This window comes from Myotis daubentonii, chromosome 6, assembly GCF_963259705.1.
Source record: "Myotis daubentonii chromosome 6, mMyoDau2.1, whole genome shotgun sequence".
In the NCBI taxonomy this organism is placed as follows: domain Eukaryota; kingdom Metazoa; phylum Chordata; class Mammalia; order Chiroptera; family Vespertilionidae; genus Myotis; species Myotis daubentonii.
In genome coordinates, this window is record NC_081845.1 from 48,258,109 (window position 1) to 48,277,733 (window position 19,625).

Here is a 19,625-nt window from a genome sequence, read left to right on the forward strand (position 1 = left end):
GTTCAGTGGTTGAGTGTTGACCCATGCACCTGGAGGTCACCAGTGTGATTCCTGGTCAGGGCACATGGTTGGGTTGTAGGCTTGATCCCTGGTGGGGGATGTGCAGGAGGCAGTGATCACAATGTTGATGTTTTCTCTCATAAATGTTCCTCTCTCTCTCTCTCTCCCTTCCTCTCTCTCTAAAAATTAATAAAAATGTATTTTTTAAAAAGTGTAAAAAAAAGATATTCCCTACCCTCAAGGTGCTTATAGCAGATAAAAACATACTCATGTATAAAATCTTATCTCAATAAAAAATAGTAAGTGCTAGATGTGTACTCTGAGTGCCAAATCTGTGTGAGTGGGGAGAAATACTTCTAGATAAATTGACCCTATAGTAAAATGACAGTTTGTTCAGGTCTATCTCTACTCAGCTGTGGGACACTGGCAACTTCCTCATGTATAGTTTCTTTAACTATAAAATAAATAAAGGCACCCTCAGAATGTTGCACGTATATTACATAAAATAACATACAACACAACATGGTGCTTGACACACATTAGATACTTATTAGAAATATTATTTCCTTTTTTTGTCCTACTCACCTCCTCTTTCTAGTAGGAGTAAATGGTTTTTGTAAAACCAACTAAAAATATGTTTATGCGTAGACATAATTGATATCAATGCAAAAAATATCACACACACACACACACACACACACACACACACACACACCTTCATGTGATTATGAAATAAGTTGTGTTTGGTGACCCTTCTGAAATAAAATATTGCAGAAGAAAATTTAAGAAAAAATAACCAGGAAATGAGACTATCACTGTAGGCATAGAACAGTAATGGGACATCTTATATGCCTTCTGAAGAAGTTTGTGCTTTATTCTGTAGGCAACTGGGAAAATGACCTTGACTCTGATTCTAGAGATTGATTTTAAATAGTCAATATTGTAGGTATAGAAACTAGTTGAAAATATGAAATGGGCCACATGAAAAATGATGATGAACTGGATATAGTCAGTGCAGATAGAGAATAGCATACATATTTAGGAAACATCTAGGGGGAAAGGAATCAGGACTTAATGTTTGATGGGATTCAGGCATGAGAGTGTGATAAGGCCAAGAATGACCCCATGTTTCTGGTTGAGTGGTTGAATGATAATGTCCTGAATTGAGATAGGGAAGAGAGAATAAGGAAAATGAGCTATTCTACTACTGGAAGTGAAATAGTTGGTCATGTGGTAAAGATATGCTTAAATTTATAAGAAACTGCCACATGGTTCTTGAAAGGTGAAATATTTTATACTACTACCAGAAATAAGCTTTAGCATTGCTAGTCTTTTTAATTTTAGCCATTTTTATGACTGTTTAGTAAGTAGTACCACATTGTAGGTTTTTAAAACTATTAATATACAGAAATTTTAATGTTTTGTGTGCATGTGTATTGGGTGTGTGAGGGACTGTATAGCTCTACTTGGCAAATGTAGAGTCAGGTAATCATTACCTTGATAAGGATATAGAAAATCCCTCACTCCCCAAATTATCTTGTGCTGCTTTTTTTGTAATCAACCCCATCCCCAACCCCTAAACCTTGGTGAGCACTAATCTATTCCTCTCTTAATGCCAAGGCAGCTGTATATTTTATTGAGAAATGTATTTATATCTTGTACTGTGGACATTACACAATGTGTAGATGATTAGATGTCTTTTCATATTGTTCAATCAAAAGCTTAACTATCAGTATAGCAGTTTATTTGCCATAATATTCAGTTTGCATTTAATGCTGGGTTCAATAATTGTATTCCTATTCATGATCTACTTTTCACTGAGACTATGTTGTCACATGTTTTCTGTTCTAACAAATCACTAACATCATTTTTGAAACAAAGTAGATAAGCAGGCCGCCAAAGGGTAGGAAGTAGGTTGCAGTAAAGGGGCTAGAATCAAACCCAGTTATTTTTTTTTTCTTGCCAGGCTTCAAAATGGATTTAAATCTAATAAGCAACAGAATAAAAGCATCCCAGTTTCCCTCAGTGAATATAAATTAAGGCAAATCACTATTCAAAAGCCAAATTGGGAGGAATAATAGAAAAGATCAGCTGAGATATGAACCCAACTCTCCCTTTGGGGTGCTTTAATTTCTGATCTTGCATTGGATCAGACCTGAGGAAAGCTATCACATAATCAGAACCCTCATGAATTCACTTTCACTGACTTGCCTTTTATTGTTACATACTTGGAATTTATCCAATAATCACCACAATGAATAGTCATATGAAATCCTCTTCAGTATTATAAAAGTTTGAGGATATTTTCATTAAAAGTTTTACATTCTATCAGAGGTCAAAAATTAATGACCCATGAAATGAATCCAATCAGCAAATAGTTTTTTAAAACTTTGCAATATTTGCCAACACGTTATAATTAGAAAAATTTACATAGATACACAAATATATATACATGCTCATTTTAGTGACCCATAGCTACAAAGGGTGACATGACAGGAGCTGACCAGCAACTACTCCTTGTAGGTGACAGCTACCCACTGTCCCTAGACTCTCTGGAAGAGTCTTAAACCTGATGCATTTATTTACAGTACCTGATAGGTTCCTGTAGGTTTTTGCATTTTGAGAAATTTATTTTAAAACATACCAACAAAGTAAAGTTTGCATCACATATAAGGAGGTGCTTCTTTTCTGGCAATAAGAACAATATGATATCTTGTAGTAACTACTCAGAGGGTCAATACCAAATGTGTAGTCATATGAACATTTAAAAAATTCCATCATTCATAATTTATATATTAATTTTGTAATTATTTTTTGTGGAAAAATACTTGAAGTCCTTTTTGAAAAGGGTCAGAGTGCACATATTCTAGTAAAATAAGACATTACCTAAACTCTAATTAAGAATGACTCAAGTTAAAAAAAAAGTGAAATGAGAAAATAATGTATATTAAAAAATATTTTATTTGGAGATTAATTCTTTAACTATAAACACAATACTCATATGAAGAAAAATAAAATTTGAGCTCAGCTCCTATTCATATCATTGTCATTAAATATTTTTCATACAAAATACCTAAAAAGAGCATAATTTTTAAGAATGCACTTTAATTAAATATAGCAACACAACAAATTTTCAAGAATATAGCAGTTGAATTTTTTCATGTAGTCAGAGATTCAACTGCATCATTTTAATAATAATGGCTTAATAGTCTGAAACATGGCTAATCTAAGTCTGGATAATTAACAAACGATATGTAGAAGTATTCAATAAGAATATGTTTAGTATATACAAACAAAAAATGGTGGCATGATATCCTAGGTGACTGTGTTCAAACGTATAAATTGCTTTAGTTTACTGCATGCATTACAATTGAATTTCTTTCATATATTTTTCTATTTTGCATTTTCTATTTTCAAGATCAGGGTCAAGACCACATTATATTAGTTATCAAGTTAACATGGTGATATAGTGGTTTGATAATGGTTTTTGTAAAACCAACTAAAAAATACGTTTATGCGTAGACATAGTTAATGTATTTATTTTAAATGTTATTGAGTAGCTGTAGTTTGCCACTTTTGTGTTGTTTACAATGATCTTTGCTCAGATTTCTATTCTTTCAAAAAGTCAAACACAAAAGCACAAAAGGATACAATCATATACCATAAGTTGAATTATATATAGAATTATCTTACCATGGTACATCATTGCTTTGTGTCATGAAATAGTTATTTCAATGGGGCTTTTTATCTAAAAAGCTTTTTATCTTTGTTTAAATATATTGTTAATTTGCATATAAATAGAAAACTTAAAATTCAGTATACATGATGCTTTTTAGAAAATGAAATCTAGAACATTCAATAGAAAAAGTGCTAGTTTTGAGTTTAGTAAATTTTAGATCTAAGACTATCTGATTAGGTCTAAAATTATTTTCTTTTTAAAAAAATATTTTTATTGATTTCAGAGAAGGGAGAGGGAGAGGTAGAAAAATCAATGATGAGAGAGAATCATTGATCAGCTGTCTCCTGTATGCCCTCTATTGTGGATGGAGCCTGCAACCTGAGAATATGCCCTGACCAGGAATCCAACCATAACCTCTTGGTTCACAGGTCGATGCTCAACCACTGAACCATGCTGGCCGGGCTATTTTGTCTTTTGATGTCATCAATTAAATAGTAACCATATAACAACAAAAGCTAATCACTTTGAAAAAATGCTCCCTTCATTGATAGCTGGAATAAAACAGCACAGTTACTAAGTTTTTTTTGATTTGGCAATATTAGTAGTAACTGAATTTTCAAAAATAATAACCATATATGAGGCATACAATAACAGTTAGCTTTTATGTAGATATATAACAAAGTCAGTATAAAATTTAATTTGAAGTACATTTTTAAAAAGAGGACTATCTGAGCCAAAACTTTTTTGCTTGTGGCTAGATCAATTTTTTTATTTTGAAATTGTAGATACTTATGAAAATAACTAAAAATTTGCTGGTTGTAAATAAAGTATTTAGCTCTGTACTATGAGGCATGAGGGTGTTGACCTTAATTCAAAATTTAGGTATAGATTTTCAAACACTGTTTCTGTATGCACTATAGAGTTTAAGAGCAGTCGCAGGATTTAAATTAACTGATTAGTTTGAAAAAGCACAAGGTTATGAACTTGGTAGGTTTTTCAGGTAGCTTGTTACTTTTGCTGTTTGGGGGAAAGATCAATTTCCTAAAGGATATCAGAGCTAATATATCATTATGCCCAAAGGATAAAATAACAAAGCACCTCCCAAATTAAAAGAGAAAGTTTTTTTTGTGTGTGTATAACTCAGACGCACAGATTTCAAAAGTATGTAAAATTAAACATATCTACTTTGTAAATGCTATATATCTCAAATAGAGAAATTATAGTGGGATTGAATATTACCTTTTCATTTGTTGATCAGACATTAAACATAGCATAAATAGAAAGGAATAAATTTTTATATCTGAGATATAACATATTTCATGTATGCTTTTATTAGATGAAAATTAACTACTCCATATAACAAAATAGTCATCTTTTAATTACATACTCTTTAAACAAAAAAATGTTAACATGCAACTTATATAAACAATAATAACAGTTTTAACAATACTGGTCCTTAAGGGGAGCAATGAAAGAAATATTTGGTTTCTACAGTCAAAACAATCGGATTATAACATAAAATAATTCAGTGGAATTCATGCATTGCATATATTACGCTGCTTTTTCTTTTAATGGTTATTTTAGTTTATTGAATTAAAACCTATAGTTTTAAAATTAGGAAATCATTATTTGCTCTTATTTACTTGTGAGCTAAACTGTTTGTTACTAGTCAAATGGTAAAGGCAGCTGTAATGAATACCTGAGAGTTTGAAAGCATTCCTCCCTAATAATAACAAAACTATCAGATAATTCCTCCTAATAACTTTTATTTAAAAAAGGAGAAAAATATATTCATCCTGTATAATAAAAGGGTAATATGCAAATTGGCCAAACAGCTGAACAACCATGGCTATGATGTGCACTGACCACCGGGGGCAGATGCTTAATGCAGGAGCTGCCCCCTGGTGGTTGGTGCACTCCCACAAGGGGAGCGCCTCTCAGCCACAAGCCAGGCTGACAGTGGTGAGCGCAGGGGCTGTGGCGGGAGCCTCTCCTGCCTCCATGGCAGTGCTAAGCATGTCCGATGGCTTAGGCCCGCTCCCCCAGGGCCTAAGCCGTCAGTCAGACATCCCCCAAGGGCTCCCGGACTGCTAAAGGGCACAGGCCATGCAGAGGAAACCCCCCCCCCCCAGTGCACGAATGTTGTGCACCAGGCCTCTAGTATAATTATAAAGTATTAAACCACTATGTGATCACATTCCAAACATTCATAATGAAGTCAGAATCTGTCTTATCTTACATTGAAATCTGACTGCTTATTACTGGCTAGTGGGGTAATGTGTTGGGAACCACACTGAAGGTCAGAGTTAAACTGTGCTGTAGTAGGTTATCTATTTTGGCCCTACGAGCAGGATAGGAAGTGGTGCTATCTGTGTTGAGGATATACTGAACATGTTTATACAATCTCCCTTAATCTTAGAACTATTTTGTAAAATTAATTTCCTACCATAATGAATTCAAATACACAATATAAGCAATGACAAAAATTCCTCTGTAGTAGCTATTTCTCTAACCAATCTTTAATAAAATGTGGTATGTTATAAAATATTATTAGGTATGACATATTTAGAGTTTATATCCATAATATATAGTGGCTAAGTGGATATAAGAAAAAAAAATCCACAGGTTATATCTATGAGTATTTATTCCTATGAAGATGCTTGGTTATATCAATCATATACTGATTTTTTCTTGTGATTTCCTATAGAAAGTAGATTATTACTATTGTAATAATTTCCTGTGGCCTGATCATTTTTTGAGGAATGGCAAATTCTAAGTTATAAAAATGTTCTTTTACTTCAAAATCACTGGTTAAAAATAAAATTTCATCCTATGATGGGCTATTTTATGATAAATTACACTGCTAATTTGTTTCAGACTCTCTTTATACTTTAAAGATTTATATGCATTATTGTTTAGTATACCCTATTGCTTCTCTTCAATAAATAATATTCATGTAGTAACATATATATTAGACTTTTTACTACAGTTCTAGTTACACATTAACTATAATAACATAATACATTTTATTCTCTAGTTTTTAAAGTAAGGAAATTCATTTTTAGCATACAGGTGATTAATTTATCATAATATGATAAACAACTGACCACAAGTATTTAACCTGATAGGAACCATAAAAGTACATATAATTGGAATACTATTAATAATAACTTAAAATATTATCTTTGAAACAAAAATATAATTTCCATCAAGTCTTAATCAAATGTCAAACTTCAGGAATGAATTTAAGATATAAATTTTCATTTCAACGTCTCTAAAAAACTAAAATAAGCTAAGTAAATGTTCTCAATTACTTTTGGTAAAAGTAGCTTAATATCATAAAAGGAGGCAATCTAATAGTAGTATCAACTTTTTTCTTATCTAACAGTTGGTTTCTGATTAAATTGAAAAATATGAATAATAGAATAAGAAGTTAAAGTCTAAAACATTATCTCTAAAAATGATAACATTTTGGACATTATATCTATCCTATATAATAAAAACCTAATATGCTAAGTGTCTGGTCATCCATTCAACCAATCAAAGAGTAATATACTAATGATATGCTAAGACCACTCAACCTCTCACTATGATGTGCAATGACCACCAAGGGGCAGACACTCCAACCAGTAGGTTAGCTTGCTGCTGGGGTCTGGCCAATTGGGACTGAGCAAGACGAGCTGGACATGTCCTGGAGCCCTCCCGCAGTCTCTCCCCAGCTGGCCAACCTTCCATGTCCAGCCCCGATCATGCACCAGTGGCGTCCCTCAGCCTGGCCTGCGCCCTCTCGCAATATGGGGCCCCTCGGGGGATGTCGGAGAGCCAATTTTGGCCCAATCCCGCAGACCAGGTTGAGGGACCCCACTGATGCATGAATTCGTGCACCGGATCTCTAGTATATAATAACTGTGAAAGAACTATGTTTTTTTATTTGAGAAGCAATCATTAACTTTTGTAAAAGAATTTTCTATAGCTTCTAAAATCTAGAATTCAGCTTTTTAAAGCAGAAACATTACACATGCAAAACACCTAGCATGCTCTAGGTAACCAAAAATCTGTAAATGATGATACATATTGTGCTGCAGAAAGTAGGCCTTCCAAACGCAATATGGTTCACAGTAAAGTTTAATATATGTGATTTTATTTTTGTAAGAATTATTATTAAAGAGTTATCCAGAATCTAAACACTAATACCATAAAGTTTATTGAATCATTGAAAAAACATACAGATGAAACAAGTATATTAACAAATACATAATCCTATTTCTTTGGGCCCAGAATACAGTAGGATAGAAAGAACTGTGTGCTAATTATTTTATGTAATAAGCATTTATCTATTGTAAAATAAAAATTAAACTGCTATAAAAGCAGGATTTCAATTTTAGTCAGAAATTTAGCAGATGATGGCACAGGGAATGTTTTTGCACAATTTTCTCAGGCATTTTCTCAGTACAGCATTGTGAATGGTGGTGATGATAAATAACATTACTACCTTTAAAAAAGTACAAATTATTTTTATAAAATAGTAACAATGCATATGATTTTGACAGTTTTCTTTCTGTAACTCAAAACAATAGGCATTTACTGAAATTAGGTGTTTTCTATAATTATTAAACGTTAAATAGTGCATTAAGAAACAGGCAGCTGGTGCTCTAATGAGTAAGTTGATCTTTCCTTACTGTATTTTTCAGACCACTTGCGAGTTAGTTCCAGATAAAGACTTGGTTTATGAGGCCGGTAATCCAGGTACACTCTTTTACTGGTTCGTTTGGGCACAGCTTTTTCAATCTGAGTTCCTTCATGCCACTCATTGAAAGAGGTGATAGAAATTACACTAGGGTGAGCTTGCAGTGCCAAATTCAGAGCAGTTTCATAATACTTCCCATTGATTCGGTTCCGAGTGTTTTGAGTGTTCCATGGACGGATGCTGGTATCTATGTATCCTGGGCCCACACTTGGGATAAATAGTAGTTGGAAGTGATCACAAAATAATTTTATTTTAGCCCAATTCTCATATGATGAGCCATAAGTAAAGCCATTTGTGGCAAAATACGTGTAAATTCCATTAAAACCACTTTGAAGGATATCGTATTTATGCTTGTCTTCTACTAGAAGTGCAATAAACAATGCATCATAAGGAGAGTTGCGAATGCTCTGAGACCCTGAGGTGGTTAACAGATTGGCCCATTGTTCAGGCTCTGTAATATAGGAATCATAGACATAAAACATAGGGAGAGAATTGCCGGTCTTAGTCTTGTACCTGTAAAAGGCCGGATGATTTCCATATCTAGAATACAAACATAGATAAAAGTGAAATAAATATTCACATTTCATTTGCCATAGATAATAATTATGTATGAAAATCAAGGTAATCAGAGTTTATACACATTGTTCACCTTCTTTGGGGAGTCAGTTATATAAGTGTAATTATTAAAAGTGCATTTTAATTTTATTGATTAGGGAAGGAAATACTAGATATCAAGACATTACCAAACAAGAAATTAGTTCTTATGCTGAGGTCTACAAATGATGACGAACACTATGAAAAGCCCATTTTCTGCATGAATATATAGACTGCTTTTTTTTGTATCAATAGTACATGGCCATCTGTTGCTGACAAGTTTCTTAGTTAGAGTATGGCATCTGTCAGACTATTATCAGTAGTACTCATGAACAGAGTGAAACTGAATAAATTCTTATAATCAGACTAAGTATAAATGAAAATATTAGATGTTGGGTCCACCGTTACAAAAGCAGTTCACACTTCATAATCTGAACCTTCCTTTAAAAAGATAAAACTCTATATCCATAAGATTTAAAGAATAATATAATTTTAAAATGTCAGTATGAAGAAATCATAAATAGCATAAAACATATGTAAAATACTAAAGAGAAATCTTTATTCATACAGAAAGTGAACTGTACGGAACCTCAAATGTTCCTCAAAATGACTTCAATATTCACTACAAAATTAATTTATAAACACGGGAGAAACTCACTTGTCTATAATGTATTTGACATTTCTGTACATGTTTTGAACATCTCGATTGCTATATGGTTCAATGTGAAAAGCGACCTAAAACAAAAATATTGATTAAAGAAAAAATCATCTATGATGTAAATATAAAAGTATATCCTATATTTTAAATTAATCCCATGATTTAATAACCTTAATTTAAAAAATGAATAGTTATTGAACATAGAAGTTACCCGAGAATTTTAATATTTATTAAGAGCTTTTTCTATTAAATAATATGCTAAGTATTTTATACACTTTACCTCAGTTAATTCTGACAATGCTATAAGGTAGTTACAATTAATATCTTCATTTTCTAAGGGAAGCAGATTTAAGAAAGGTGTTGTAACCAGTCACACCCAGCCAGCTGGAGGCACTGAGGGTGATCTGACTTTAGAGCCCAAATGTTCAACCACTGTGGAATACTTCTTCCTGTATGTTAATTCCTGATAAAGAATAAATAGGGAGGGCTTGGCCAGGTAGTTCGGTTGGTTAGAGCATCATCCAAATGATGCTGTGGGTTGGATCCCAGGTCAGGGCACATACAAGAATCACCCAATAAATGCATAAGTAAGTAGAAAAACAAATTGAAGTTTCTCTCTCTCAAATATCAATAAATAAAAATTTAAAGAAGTAATAAATCAGGATATATTCTATATTCAGACATAACTATTTTTTAAGAAAGGTACAATAACAACAACAAAAAGAACCCCAAAGCAAGCAAACTATAATGAAGAAAAATCTGGATTCTTTTTTTCAGATGTGATTATATGTGTACACTTAAATGGAGTCAACAGCAAATGCCTTTAAATGAAAAATTCTTCTATATAATTAAAACAGAATTTTACAAAATAATGTAAATTTAATTTATACTATTAACATTCACTTGTACTATAAAGGGCAATAATTTTCAGAATGCTCATTATTGACATGGTTTATATATCTCTACTGTAATAGTAGAAGCAGTAACCAAAAGTATTTTTAAGATACTATGCACAGAAGACTCCATTTTTTAAAACTGAGGTAACATTAATAACATAAAAATTTCAGGTGTTCAACATTATAATTCAATATCTATTATGTGCTCCCCACAAAAAGTCTAGTTTCCAATTTCACCACACATTTGACCCCACTTTGCCCTACCCTTACCACCTTCCCCTCTGGAAACATCAATCTGTTGTCTGAATATGAGTTTTTGTTATTATCCTTCATGACTGTAATCATATTCTTTGTCTTTTTCTCTTATTTTACTTAGTATCATACTCTCGAGATCCACCCATGTCATCACCAACGGCAATATTCATCTTTTTATGGCTGAGTAATATTCCACTGTGTATATTTACCTCATCTGTTGATAGACACTTCTTTACATATCTTGGCTATTGTAAATAATATTGCAATGAACATAGGGGTGCATGTATCTTTTCAAATTAGTATTTTCATTTCAGATGAATACCGAAAAGAGGAATTGCTGGATTATTTGGTAGTTCTACTCCTTATTTAAAAAAACTTCATACTGTCTGCCATAGTGGCTGCCCCAACTTACATTACCACCAGCAGTGTACCAGGGTTCCCTTTCCTCCATATCCTCTCTAATATTTGTTATTTCTTGTCTTTTTAGTAACAGCCCTTCTAACTCGTGTTAGGTGACACCTCATTGTGGTTTTGATTTGCACTTTCCTAATTGGCGAAGTTGAACATCTATCTCTTCATGTGCCTGTTGGCCATCTGAATGTCTTCCCTGAAAAAATGTCTATTCAAACCCTCTTCTCAATCTTTAATCTGTTTTTGTTGTTGTTGTGGTGGTGGTATGAGATTTTATTTGGATATTAACCCCTTCTCTCATTTGATTGGTTGCTTTATTGACAGTTTCCTTTGCAACACAAAAGCTTTTCAGTTTGATGTAGTGCTATTTGTTTTTATTTCCCATGCCTTTGGAGTCAAATTCACACAAAAACATCACTAAGACTAATGTCCATTAAGTTTAGTGCCTACTTTTCTTCTAGGTATTTTATTGTCTCAAGATCTTACATACAAGTCTTTAATCCATTTTAAGATAAATTTTATGTATGGTGAAAGATATTGGTCTAATTTCATTTTTTTGCACATGGTTCAGTTTTCCCAGTACCACTTATGGAAAAGACTTTCTCCATTGTATATTCTTGTCCTCTTTGTTACAAATTAGTTGTCCTTATATATGTGGGTCTATTTCTCAGCTCTCAACTCTTTTCCATTAGTATATAGGTCCGTCTTTCTCCCAACACCATGCTGTTTAAATAGAGCATTATAGTATAGTTTGAAATTAGAGAGTGTGACGCCTCATACTTTGTTCTTTTTTTCCTGAGGATTGCTTTGGCTATTTGGGGTCTTTTGTGGTTCCATAAAAATTTTTGGATATTTTGTTCAATTTCCGTGAAAAATGCCATTGGGATTTTAATAGGGATTGCATGGAATCTGTAGATTGCTTTAGGTAATATGGAAATTTTAGCAATGTTAGTCTATTCCTCCAATCCATGAATGGAGCCTATCTTTCCATTTTGGGTCTTCTTCAATTTCTTTCAACAGTGGTTTGTAGTGTTCAGTGTGCAGGTCTTTCCTGTGTTAAGTTTATTGCTAGGTATTTTTCTCTTTCAGCTACTTCATTGTTAGTATATGGAAATGTAACAGATTTTTGTATATTGATTTTGTACCTTGCAACATTACTGTATTCACTTACTATTCCTAATAGTCTTTTTGAGGTGAAGTCTTTAAGGTTTTCTCTATATAAAACCATGCCTTATGCAAATAGTGATGGTTTTACTTCTCTTCCCAATCTGGATGCCTTTATTTTCCTTACATAACTGCTCTGTCTAGGACTGACAGTACTATCCTATATAATAAAGAGGTAATATGCAAATTAACCCCCACACCCTCACAAGATGGCTGCCTACAACCAGGCTTGCAGGGGGGTTAGTGAGGGATGATCAAACGACTGAACAGCAGGCTGCGTGGGGCGATCAGGCTGGCAGGCAGTTGAGCGATTAGGAGCCAGTGGTCCAGGATTGTGAGAGGGATGTCCAACTGCTGGTTTAGGCCTAATCCTGAGGATCGGGACTAAACTGGCAGTGAGACATCCCCTGAGGGGTCCCGGATTGGAGAGGGTGCATGCTGCACTAAGGACCCCCCCTCCGTGCACAAATTTCATGCATCAGGCCTCTAGTGTTGAATAAAAGTGGTGAGAGTGGGCATCCGTCTTATTGGTGATCTTACAGAAAAAGCTTTCAATTTTTCATCACTAAGTATAATGTTAACTGTAGGTTTGTCATATATAGCCTTTATTATGCTACAGTACTTTCCTATATACCCACTGTATTCACAGTTTTTATCTTAAATGAATGTTATACCTTTTCTCCATCTTTTGAAGATGATATAATTTTTACCCTTCATTATGTTAATGTGGTATATCACATTGATTAATTTGTAGATGTTGAACTATCCTTGAATCCCTGGAATGAATCCCACTTGATCAGGGTGTATGATCCTTTTAATATATTATATTTGATTTGCTAGTGTTTGTTGAGAATTTTGCATTTGAATTCATCAGAGATATTGGTCTATAGTTTTTCTGTGTTACCTTTGCCAGGTTTTGGTATCAGGGTTAGGTTGGCCTCATAAAATGTGGTAGGAAGTATTCCATCCTCTTAAATTTTTTGGAAGTGTTTGAGAAGAGTAAATATTAAATCTCCTTTGACTGTTTGGTAGAACTTACCATTGAAGCCACCCGATCCTGGACTTTCGTTTTTTGAGTTTTGACTTCTGTTTCAATATCCTTGCTGGTGATTAGTCTATTCAGATTTTCTATTTCTTTATGATTCAGTCTTCCTAGGAAGGTTGTGTAATTCTAAGAATGTATCCCCTTCCTCAAGGTTGTTCAATTTGGTGGTGTATAGCCTCTCACAGCACTCTTTTATGATACTTTATATTTCTTTGATATCCATTTTAACTTCTCTTTTCTTTCTGATTTTGAGTCTTCTCTTTTCCTTAATGTGTGTAGCTAAAGGGTTGCCTCTCCTACAAGTTTCACAACACCCACCTTCAGGTTTACCAATCTATGGATCTCTCATAGGAACCAATTTTGGATTATAGATGTTCGACTAGTTGTAGAATGAAGGGGAGATACAAAGAGGTTGTTTCATTCTGCCATGATGCTCAAAGACTCCATTTTATTTCACTAAAAATGTTGTTTTTGTTGATTTAAATATAACTAATTATGGCAAGTAAAACCATTTTGAATGTCCATTCTAACTAATAGTGTAGATTGTCATTTTAAGGACAGACATATCTTTATTGTCTATTTAAGATCTGTAAGACAAACAATATAAAAATTTTCACTTTTATTACTAATCTTATTGATTTATTAGTAGCCATTAAAAAATCTTTATGGCAATCTAATAAACTTATTGATGTTATTTTAAACGTAGTGTTCAGTCTCTGGAAAACATGTAAGGACTTCAATGCCACTATGATATAAAATGCCTTAGTTTCAGCTACCCATTAAAGCAAAATGGATTTCCTTCTTAACCTCAATTGAAAGATGATTGACAAGGATATAGGTATTTTTATACTCTTATATAAGGTTATCTTGAATAATTCTCTTTTTAAATGCAACATTATATTTTTTAAAGTAGGTGTCCATTTTATATACAAATGATACCATTTCTAAGCAAACATCCTATGTCAAAATGATTTGCTTTTAATGTTGCAAACCATAAATGACATCCTTCTTTTTTAAAATGCAGCTCAATATATGTAAATAAAAAAGCCAAAAATTAGTAAGTATAAGAATTATAATTTTCCCTCATATATTTCAAAATTTTTAATTGTAATAAAATTACTTGTACATTTAATTAATGATGTGATTTAGTTACTATTTCTCTCTTCCATTTGGCAAAATGTATTAGACTAATATTAAAATAACTTTTAACATGACAATACTACAGTTTACTGTTGAACATGGGGGTTAAGAGTGCTGACCCCCTGTGCTTTAGAAAATCCACATGTCTTTCCAGTCCTCAAAAACTTAGTTCTGCATTGGTATCTATTAGTGATTGGTTTCAGGACACCTCATGAATAGCAAATGACATAGATCAATGCATATGGTTGGCCCTCTGCATCTGTAAATTCACAGCCGCAGATAAAAAACAGTACAGGCATTTATTGAAAAATATCTGTGTATAAGTGGACCCTTGCAGTTTAAAGGTTATTCAAGGGTCAACTTTTCTGTCTCATCTCTAGATATTATATCTTCCCTTATTTCATGCTTCTAGTTTGACCTTGCCAGTCTCTATCCTGCAGCAAAAGTGAACTTTCTAAAGTGAAAATGATCCTGAAGAATGATTTCAGAAACATGGTGCTATAAAACATTCCTGATACTTATCCCCTTTCAACTAGTACCTAACTCTAAGAAACCAGGAAGAGTCTTGCCCACCAGAGGAGCAGCCAAAATGCCTCTTGTCACTGCTGGACAAAAACTGGGTGAGTACAGGAACTCACACATTACAGAGAGAACTTGCAGAAGTCCAGCCTTCCCAAAAGGAGACTCTCCAGCACAGATCACTGGAGTGGGGGGACGGGGGTATGATTTAGGACACAGTGGAGGCTGTCAGGAAAACTCTTCCAGCACCATTGAAACAGTGAAAAGCACTAATTTATCTGCTGAAGGAGACCTCTCCCACAGGAAAAAAGGAAAGCAGTGTTATCCCCAGCTAGTTGGCACCCAGCTGGAGAAATCAAGTCTTTCTTGTAGCAGTTAGAGTAGTATGGTGAAAGCTCTATAACTGTGGGTGGGGGTAAGGCATTGCGAAAGAGGCAGATAAGTATTTCAAATGGTGTTAAAGGGATTGTGTTCAGCAGGAAGTCCTAACTGGAGCTTCTGGGTGTACCACCCTGTGTGCACCCTCTGGGTCTGCAGGCACCCCCACTGCACTCAGTGCTAAACCCACACCTCCCCCCCACTGTATGTCAGCTCCTTGTGTGGGCTGACAAGTACCACTGCGAGAGCAAGCTCCAGTGGACAGAGAGCACGCTCAGGAAGCACAGAGTTGAGTATAGTGCCACCTTATTTAAAACAAAAGAGAGGTTTCTAATACTCAGCCTGGTGATTTTTAAAAACCAGAAGAGGCACAAAAGCGGGAGCAATAGGAGTGGAGCAGTACACCTTCACAAGTGTTGGGGAGACAAGAGACTTGGTTGGAAAGTTGTAAGGAGGACATTCTGAGAAAAGGGAAGTGTGTGAAGGCCGCCCGCCCTATCAGAATTCTGATTTAGGGGCGACTTAGGGGAGTGTCGAAGGCGGCACCCCTAATTATTCCTTGACCTTTCCAAACAAGTCTGTGCATATGCAAACTCCGGGTGTTTACTGGAATCCTTATGCTTAATCTCTGGATGCCCTTGCCTAGAGGACAATGTAAACACATGTGTCCTCCCAGTATTACTCATCCTACTGATTGTATCTAAAGATAAAAATTCCAATAATGAGGCAGGCAATCGAGGCTGCCTGGCTTCTTCAGCGGGGCTGTCCCTTAGTCCTCTCCCCCACAGTGAAACTGTGTCGGAGTAATTTGTTCATCTGTCGCTCAGGGGCTGCTGGTCAGCCCCAGCACACAAATACAGATAAAAACTCAGGTAATAACAGCACCTCATCTGCTGAAGGAAATGAGAAAAGAGTCAAGAAGGTATCTACTGCAGCAAAGCATATCTGCAAGGAATATGAAACTTCAAGGAAATATGGCATCAAAAAAAGAAAATTATATTCTCCAGCAGTCAAGCTCAAAGGTACAGAAATTTGTAATCTAACAGTTAAAATTTCAAAAGAGCTACTCTGAAGAAACTCAGTTATAAGAAAACTCAGAAAGACAATTTAGTGAAATCAGGAATAAAATTAGGAATAAAATGAGTTCTTTACCAATTTTATAATTTTATAAAATTATAAAAGAGAACCAAACAGAAACTCTGGAACTGTAAAGTCAAAGAATGAAATTAAGGATGCAATATAGAACCTATGTAGCAGGGCAGATTATATGGAAAAAAGAATAATTAATTTAGAGAATAGGAATTTTGAAGTAACACAGAAGAGAAGTGGAAACATAGTTTTAAACAGAGCAAAGACAGTCTCCATGAGTTATTGTTATTCATAAAAACAACATATATAATAATCAGGAATCCAGGACAAACGGGCAGAGAGTTTATTTAAAAAGTAGTTGAGAACTTCCCAAACCCGAGGAAAGACCTGGACATACAAGTCTACAAAGCCAATAGATCATTCTGTAATCTCAATTCAGAAAGACCTTCTCCAAGACATAACTGTCACAAATCAGTGATAAAGAATCTTAAAGGCAACCAGGTTAAAAAATATAATTTAACTTACAAAAGAATCCCCATTAGGCTACTGGTGATTTCTCAGCAGAAACTACAGGTCAGGAGAGAGTAGAATGATATACTCAAAGTGCTGAAAGATTAAAATGGCCAGCCAAGAATACTTTATCCAGAAAACTCATCCTTAAAATAAGATCTGAAGTAGTTCACTACCACTAGACCTGCATTGCAAGAAATGCTGAAAGGAGTTCTTCCTGCTGAAATAAAAACATACAAAAGAATACAACACACTAGTACAGGTGAAAAATGTACAGCCAGACTTAGAAAACTGTATGTCTAAAGATTAAAGGAAAAGAAAAATATAACTACAGTTATTATACATAACAAAAAAGTAAATTGTGATATCAGTAATATAAAAGGTAACAATAAAAGGTTATCTACTAGTATCTATACTAATAAAATCTATACTAATAAAAGGGTAATATGCAATTGGTCACCACACCCTAACAGTCATGACCAGATATGCTAATTAGTCACAACCACTATGCAAATTGACCATCACTCCAACACACGAGATGGCTGCCCCCATGCAGTCAAAGATGGCCACCACAAGATGGTCTGTTGTGGGCGATCAGGCCAGCAGGGGAGGGCAGTTGGGGGTGGGGGACGGGGCCTGCAGGGGAACAGTTAAGTGTCGGTCAGGCTGGCAAGGAAGTGGTTAGGGGGAAGATCAGGCTGGCAGGCAGCAGCAGTTAGGGGCAATCAGGCAGGTGAGCGGTTGGGAGCCAGCAGTCCTTGATTGTGAGAGGGGTCCCAGATTGGAGAGGGTGCAGAGGCTGGGCTAAGGGACACCCCCCCCCCCACAGTACACGAATTTCGTGCACCAGGCCTCTAGAGTGTGTGTGTGTGTGTGTGTGTATGTGTGTTTATATATATGTATGTATGTATGTATGTATACATATATTATAAAGAGGTAATATTCAAATTGACCAGCAGGGTAGGGCAGTTAGGGGCAACCAGGCCAGCAGGGGAGGGAGGGCAGTTGGGGGGGGACCGGACCGTCAGGGGAGCAGTTAGGCATTGATCAGGCTGAGAGGCAGAAGTGGTTAGGGGCAATCGGGCAGGCAAGTGGTTGGGAGCCAGCAGTCCTGGATTGTGAGAGGGGTCCCAGATTGGAGAGGGTGCAGGAGGCTGGGCTGAGGGACAAGCCCCCCCCCCCAGTGCACGAATTTTGTGCACTGGGCCTCTAGTGTATATATATAAAACCCTAATATGCAAATAGACTGAATGGCAGAACAACTGGTCGCTATGACACGCATGGAACATGGTGGGTGGCGGGATGATGGAGCAGGTGAGCGAGGGCTCTGGTCGCTGTCATTGGGGCAAGCCTGTGGCGGTTACTAAAAATTCTTTGCTCCTGCGGGCCGCTATCCCACCCGGCACTCACACCCGCTGCCGGCCCTGCTTGCATCCAATTGCTTGGCGCCATCAGCGGTACGAGTGGTGCTGGCGGGAGCGGCCAGGCAAGAGCACAGAGGATAGGCCGAGACCTGCCCCTGTGCCCATTGCAGCCTGGCGGCCCACAGTTCCATTCAAGGTGCACAAATTCATGCACTGGGCCCCTAGTGTTTTTATAAGACATCAAAGATAAGTTATTATTAATCTAAAATGAACTGTCTATCTAAAAAATATTTTATATATATAAATCCCATGGTAAACACAAAGCAAAAACCTGCAGTAGATCCACAAAAGACAAAGGAGGGGAAAACAGAGCACACCATAATAAAAAATAACCAATTTATAAAGTAGGCAAAAACAGAGAAAAATATGGCAGTAAAGTCCTTAGATATTAATATTTACTTTTAAAAGAAATGAAATTGAATTTGCTAATAAAAGGCAAAGAGTGGCTGGCTGGATAAAAATAAAGACCCTATTATATACTGTTAACAAGAGACCCACTTCAGATTTAAGGATACACATACACTGAAGGGATAGAAAAAATATTCCATAAAAGTGAAAACTGCAATAGAACCCAAATTTCCCAATGTAAATTCAAAAAGGGCAGAAAAAATGCAATGTCCAAGTGGAAATTAACTTTTTAAGAAAAACACTTTCATGTGTTATAATAGTGACAGTGTATTTTTTAAGTGTTTTTATTTCTCCTGTTTTTTTTTTCCCATTAAAATGTCAACAGGTATTTACTATTGACTATATTCATGTTGATTACATTTAAATTTTTCACAAAAATGTTTCTAAGTGAGTGTCAAATATTACCTTTTTTGTATTTTTACTTATAATTTTGTTGAAGTAAGTATGTTTCTACTCTTTTGGAAAAAAGAAAGAGGGTCCAGTTAAAGACATAGGAAGATCCTGAACTTGCCTCTTCCATTAGACACACCAAATCTATAGCTACATATGGAACAATTTCCTTTGACAAAAACAAACACCTAAAAACTGGCAGAGCAACTCCTTCATATCTGCAATCAAGAGGAAACCCACATTGGAGCAGGTAAGAAAGGCTGAGACATAATCTCACAAACTCTTGCATGGAACAGTGACCCACAATTGGCAGAAAAC

At 35.3% G+C, this 19,625-nt stretch overlaps 1 protein-coding gene across 2 annotated transcripts in view; it reads right to left on the reverse strand.

Annotated features, from left to right (window-relative positions):
- Positions 1–4,987: 4,987 nt before the first annotated feature.
- The window catches only part of MANEA (mannosidase endo-alpha), a 43,285-nt gene continuing 28,647 nt past the window's right edge, over positions 4,988–19,625 (reverse strand). For both annotated transcript variants that reach the window (XM_059700907.1, XM_059700905.1), the window contains exons 4-5: positions 9,679–9,755; positions 4,988–8,966 (exon numbers count right to left, since the gene is read on the reverse strand). In XM_059700907.1, coding sequence (XP_059556890.1) covers positions 8,309–8,966; positions 9,679–9,755 — 735 coding nt within the window. In that variant the 3' untranslated portion in view covers positions 4,988–8,308. The remainder of the gene's footprint in view (positions 8,967–9,678; positions 9,756–19,625) is intronic.